This window comes from Lipotes vexillifer, unplaced genomic scaffold (assembly GCF_000442215.2).
Source record: "Lipotes vexillifer unplaced genomic scaffold, Lipotes_vexillifer_v1.1 scaffold483, whole genome shotgun sequence".
Taxonomy (NCBI): Eukaryota; Metazoa; Chordata; class Mammalia; order Artiodactyla; family Lipotidae; genus Lipotes; species Lipotes vexillifer.
Window position 1 is genome coordinate 1,731,135 of NW_006787688.1, and position 6,114 is coordinate 1,737,248.

A 6,114-nucleotide genomic window follows, 5' to 3' on the forward strand; every position below is an offset into this window, starting at 1 on the left:
AGCACAAAAAATTCAGAAACAAAGGCAAGGAAAAGTGGTGACATAAAAATGAATCCTGCTAGGCCAAACAGGGTGCTTATTTTTAAATAATCTCTCTGTGCAAGTAGCAAACTGATCACTCACACACAGACACACACAGACACACACACAGTACAAGAATATACAAACTCTTCTAATTCATATCCACAAATTGGGTTGGAAATTATTAGTGCAAATTTCTGCTGACCTGCAGCATTTAGTCCATAAACTTTGGATATCCTAGACGATCCATCAGTGTCCAGCAGATGTTTTCAATCAGTTTAATTTCATCTCTAGGCAAGTTCTGTTTCCAAACATTAGTATTAGTTGGTGATATTTCCCCTTCATAGGGAAGATAGAAAAGGTTCGTGGAGGTGGCAAACAATATTTGGTTTAAACTAGCAGGAGACAAAGGAATTCCAAGAAAGGCAAAAATCCTTTCAGTGGTTTTCTGAGGAAAATGCACAATATCTTCAAACTTGATCATCTGGTAGCTGGTAGGCAGCAGGTCTGTGTTTATCCTCAAGGCTGCTGCGGTGTTTGCTAGCCACACATGAGCCAGCAGGGACACTGCGTGTGGCTTGGATTTTGATAATTCTTTCCTCAATGATTCATACTCGGAAGCATAGCCCGAATTTAAGTTACATTTGCCTTTACCTCCCTCTATTTTAAACAATTTAGCTAAGTGCTCTGGTACATTCCTCAAAGAGTAAAGACTTGGTTTACTACTGTACAGCATCGAATAAATCCACGCCCGAGGGTCCCTCACCACGTACAAGGCCCTCATCGAAGCTCCTAAAACTTCGTGGAAGAAATGCAGCTTTAAGGTCCAGCTCCCACTGTTCAGGCTGAGCACGGGCCGTGCGCTAGGGTAATGGACCAGGTGTCTCCTCAGAGCCCGAATGTATTCAGCGTCTCTATCAAAGGCGCCTTTCATTCTGCTTCTTTGTTCTGGCAAAGACTCTCTCCTTTTCAACTTCCTTTTTTTGTCCTTATTCGTGGTAAAATATGGGGCCAGTTTACCCCTGCCGGGTTCGTGCAGATGGATGTTTTGCAAATGGAGTTTTGTGTCTTGGACCAAGGACTGCAACCAGCCTCGGAGTAAACGGAAATGCACACCGTGGACATCTGACGCCTTCCATTCACAGGCATCCACAAAGGAGTCGATCTCAAAGTCAGTTTCAGGGATGTCAATGTAGGCTGTGGGAACCCTGATGTACAGAAAGTCACTGCTGTTGAAGAAGAGCTGTTTGAGAATTTCAGCTCCTGAGCCAGGAAGTGAGGTAATGACGATGTCAGGAAGATCGATGCGGTGCCCTTGGGGAGACACAGGCTTCGCGCTCGCTTCGGCCTCCGGCCTCGCCCACTTTGCACAGATGGGCTGAGTGCAAGTGCTCCACACATCCACCAGCTCAACGAACCACAAGGCAATAACAAGGGTGAGGATCCACCGCATTAGCTTTCTAAAAGAAAGGTAAAACCGCCACTGAAAAGTTAAGATCACCAAGCTGATGCACAAAATCAACCCAACTGCTACATTAAATTTAAATCCAAAGGGAAAAATCACTCTGTCACGTCTTACGGGCTTCACTATGGCTTGAGTGCCCAAACCAAATCGGGTTATTTGGACCTGATCAGCCACACTGGCAAAGCCGCCAAATCCCAGGTAATCGAACCTTGTTTTCAAGTTATGGTAGTCAGTTACAATGGAAACAACGTGTTCAGTATTATTGACATTGAGAGAAATCTGAAGTCCAGAATTGGAATTATCAATAAATCTGCAGCTGGAAACATTGACATATGGCCCATAAAAGACATATACGATTCTTGTGATTGTGGATTCCATCTGAAATGTAACATTAACAAATTGAGTCCACCGTTTCTTAAATTCAGCGGCTTGCTCTGCTTCCTGTATACTAGCAATGGGGCTACTGCCACGATGATCAAACCAAAACATTTTGTAATGTGCATCCCACACATCCATCATGGCGCCGTTATACCTGTTCATGAACCTATATGGGACGTACTTAAAATCAATATCCAGATTATGGAAGAAGGCACTGACAGATTTTATTGGGGAATCTTCTTGCCTCTCGACGTGATCAACAACTAGCAGAGTCTGAGAGTTTAAGAGAAGCAAAGCCCGATACACACTTTTCAGCTTCATTGCTGAGGAATAAGCTGACACAGCTTCCCCACTCACAAATACCATGTCCCCGTGTTGAGAGGCAGTAATGATTTCCCCCGCTGCATCACCAGCCTCCTCGCCGGTCCACTTAAGCCACTGTGCACATTCTCCCAGCTGACCTTCCCAGGGCTTATTACATTGGCTCGTGGGTGATGGCGCAAACACCAGTACGTTGTTAAGGTGGCTCAACTTGGGTCCATAGAGAGCTTCGGAAACAAATACCTGCCCATTGGGGGCAAAAGTAAATGAGTTCTGATCTGGATGTTCATGTCCTGGGTTAAAGCTTCTCCACCCATCAATCCAGGAGTATGGCTGGAAGTGAACTATGTCATAGACAGCTCGCCCTCCTAGCTTCCCAGATTTAAAAGACACAAAGGTATTGGTCTGTGTGTTTGGCAACCCAGCCCCATAAGTGACAACACCCCAGTTAGGGAACGTGTGCATTTTTGCAGTACCATATTCCGCAGGAGGCCGTGGGGCGAGCTGGGGATCATACCAGATGTATTCAGTGTGAAGAGTACTCCACCTCTGGGCAGTGGAGGGGACCATTGGTCCATCTTTAGGCCGGTGCCTTCTGATTTGCTGAGCTAACCAATTGCCAGCTCCATTCTTTAAGACGAACTTATCCAGAAAAACTAACTGGCTCTCGGGACCATAAAACCAATTATAATTGGAATCTGCTATACCCACAGTTCTTTGGAAGCCTGGCAAAAGGGTGGCGTAATAGAACCAAAAGTGCATTTTTAACCAGTTATTATCCAAGTTGTTAATATTAAAATGGCGCTGGGCCAGAAAAACGTACTGTGTGACTGACTTAGCCGTGTAGCTCCCGTAGGCAACACCTTCATCCAAAGTACCATCGACAATATGATTCAACAGAAACATCATCTTTTCCATCACATCTACTACAACCTGTTTCCATAGATTTACTTTGGATCCTTTATCCACCCCAGTCACCAAGGCCCCGGTGAGTAACGCTATCATATTAGTAGCTTGGTGGTTATGAAGAAGTTGTTTGCCCCACGAGCGGACCTTGGAATACTCATACATTTCCTCAGTAATAACCCAGATTTTTTCTAGGTATTTTTGCCTTCGATGATCATCCAATAAGTTATATAAAAAGTCAAAGGCAGTGGCAAAACCTGTTAAGGAATGGCCAACTGGAACCTCATCCCCTGGTGCATTCTCCACCAGCCAGTCTTTGTAGCCCACCATCCTGTCCATATATTCCAAAACAAATTCAAAGGCAACTTTGTCTTCCGGGCATAACAAACAGTACAGTGCTAAAGGGGGCAGATTGTTACCATAAATTTCATTCCACTTGGCAGCAAAATCAGCATGCTTGGGTGGAGGTAGGTAGTATGTTGGGTTGGACAGCATAACCGTCACTGCACTTCTGATAGCTCTAAAAAGATGCAGATGGCTTGTGCGAGACTTTTGCCTCATTGCTTGGATCTCTCCAGCATCAAAATATAAATGTGGATGAAGCATACTTTTCTTCAGCTTTTGGTTGGGTCTGAAATCTTGCACTTTCTGTGTCTTAAGCTGATCTATGTCATCTCGGAAAACTGCCCAGTCAGAGTAATTGCTCACAGATTCTTCAAAAGTAGAGAAAGCAAACATCACTAACAGTAAAAATAAGAAATGTCCTGTAAACATTAACGCCATGATCCATCGGGGAACTCCTTTCCTTAGGCATACATGTCAAACACAGTGCTCAATGTGTTTCCCATCTGCTGAGTATAAAACATACATTTAAGGCCTTGATAAAACACAGACTGTAAATCGGATATGCTGTGAAATCCAGCTGACATTCGGCTCATTCAAAGCAAGTACAGTTGCCAAAAAGAGAAAACTTACACTGTGGATCTGTTTGCCTGATGCAGTGTTGCTTCCAATAAAACTTCAAGGAATGTTAAAACCTCTCATTTTCCAATATCACACAGCGAACAGGGGTGGAGATAGTCAAAAATACCATGAATTCACAATTTACTTCCTTGACATAAATCTACCTAACACAAAGAGTCAAAAAACACACATTGTAGAAAAAAGAAGAAGAAAAAGCACTCCAAAATCCATGTTAAGAAGTCATTCCTGGAGCAGGAAACCATCACCAGTGGTACGATCATCATACATGTCTGATGCCTTTGCCTGTGTGTGCTCAGAGAAGCTGACAAAGTACTGCAATTCTTGGAGCTGACTGGGTTGTTACTGCTCTCAGCTTTTTACACTTTTTACTTTGAGAATTTTTTCTTCCTCCATTTTTGGGGAAAAAACATCCTCAAAAGTATTCAAAGTCCTACTTGGTTTTAAAACACTCAAGATTCCTGTCCTCATTTCACATCTGTCTTTTTTCAGGCTTACTTACTCATCAGCCTATTATGACCCAGAGAAAGCATTTTCCCATCTTCTTTTATCAGCTTCATCGGTACAGCTATGAAAATCTAATCTCTTCAGCCACCTAGGTACTTCTCTTCCAATCATGAAGTAACCACCAACTGGGAAAGAAAACTCCCCTTTCACCAACAGTGACGTGTCTTTTCTGTTCCTTTTTCATGACATACTCCTTTCTGGGGGAAAAACAAAACAGAAATTCTCTGAGGCTACAAGTATGCTGGGAGTGGACATAAACAGAAGATTTAAATGTTCTAACGTCTCCTGATAGAAATTTTAGAATCACAATAAGATCTGTTATTAACTACAATCTAAGTTAGACCAAATGATTCTTTTTTCTTATACTTTCCAACGCACATATTAGGATAACAATGGTGGCAGAAGACAAGCGGCTACAAGATGTAACTTTCCTAAGAGTATTTATTTTAACTGTGGCTTGCTTTAGTCATTTAAAATGTTTTTATTCAAATGCAGTTAACAGAAGATGAGTCCTACTGTCATTCTTGTTTTGATCACAGAAGACTCAGAGACAAAAAGCAAAAGTTTAAAGGACCATTATGATTCCGGTTGAGGGTTTAACGTTCAAGGGCTCAGAAGGTGTCTTTGCCAGGGTAACTAGTAAGAGCAGTCACTTTTCTCGAAGGAGAAATCATGACAGTGTGTGGGAGCGAGGAACACCGAGCGGTCCTGCACCAGTCTCTCTCCCGTAGCCCGGTTTTCCATCCTTACAAGAAGCCACCAGAGGGAGCTCAGACCCACACTCAAGGAGCAGCTTCGCGGCTGCCCGTCTTCGGTTCTCAAGAACCTAACCAAGTTTCAGTCTTGGACAAGTCTCCTCTCTGCAGAAAACATGAACGCTAGGAGTTCCCTGATCCGCTCCGCCTGTTGCATTTTTTCATTCGCTTCCTACGAACGTGCCAACTCCATCCTCTGCTCCTCACCCCCGACCTCTGGCTGTGGTTTGGGGATAAGAGACCCCTCAAGGGCCAAGTCCACTTACCTTGGCAGGTCCGGACGGGGTCTCCCGGCAGCGGTGGGCCCGGAGGAGACGGAGGCGGAGAGTTGGAGAAAACTGCTCTGCGCTGGGAGCCGGGCCGCGCGACTACCCGCAGGGCTCCTGGCGCCCCCGGCCCGGCGCCCCCCCGCACTGCAACAGGCTGCGGCCCCGCGCTCGCGCCCCGGCCGGCGCCGCGCGGACACGCCCGCCCTCGGGGAACGCCGGACGCCCCCCGGGCAGCCCCGGACCGCGGAAGGCAGATCCGCGCGCCGCGGGCGCGCTCGTGGACGCCGTGTCCAGAGGGGCGCTGGCGTGTCCAGAACGCGTTGCCTCCGCGGCCGCCGCTCCTCGGTGCCAGCTCCGGCCGCGCGGCCCAGGGAGGGCGAGAGAAGGCTAGGCGGGCCGGGGGCGGGGCGGGAACGACGGGGGCGGGATCAGGGGCGGGGCCTCGGGGCCTCGGGGCCTTGGGGCTTCGGGGCTGGGGGAGAGGGACAACAGGCTCAGGCTGGGGGTCGGG

The 6,114-nt window shown here is 46.6% G+C and overlaps 1 protein-coding gene across 1 annotated transcript; it reads right to left on the reverse strand.

The window, feature by feature from the left end:
• Positions 1-215: 215 nt before the first annotated feature.
• On the reverse strand, positions 216-4,211 carry DSEL (dermatan sulfate epimerase like). Its single transcript, XM_007460482.1, has one exon. The coding sequence runs from the start codon at positions 3,872-3,874 to the stop codon at positions 236-238; it is 3,639 nt and encodes a 1,212-aa protein (XP_007460544.1). The 5' UTR covers positions 3,875-4,211; the 3' UTR covers positions 216-235.
• Between the last annotated feature and the right edge of the window lie 1,903 nt (positions 4,212-6,114).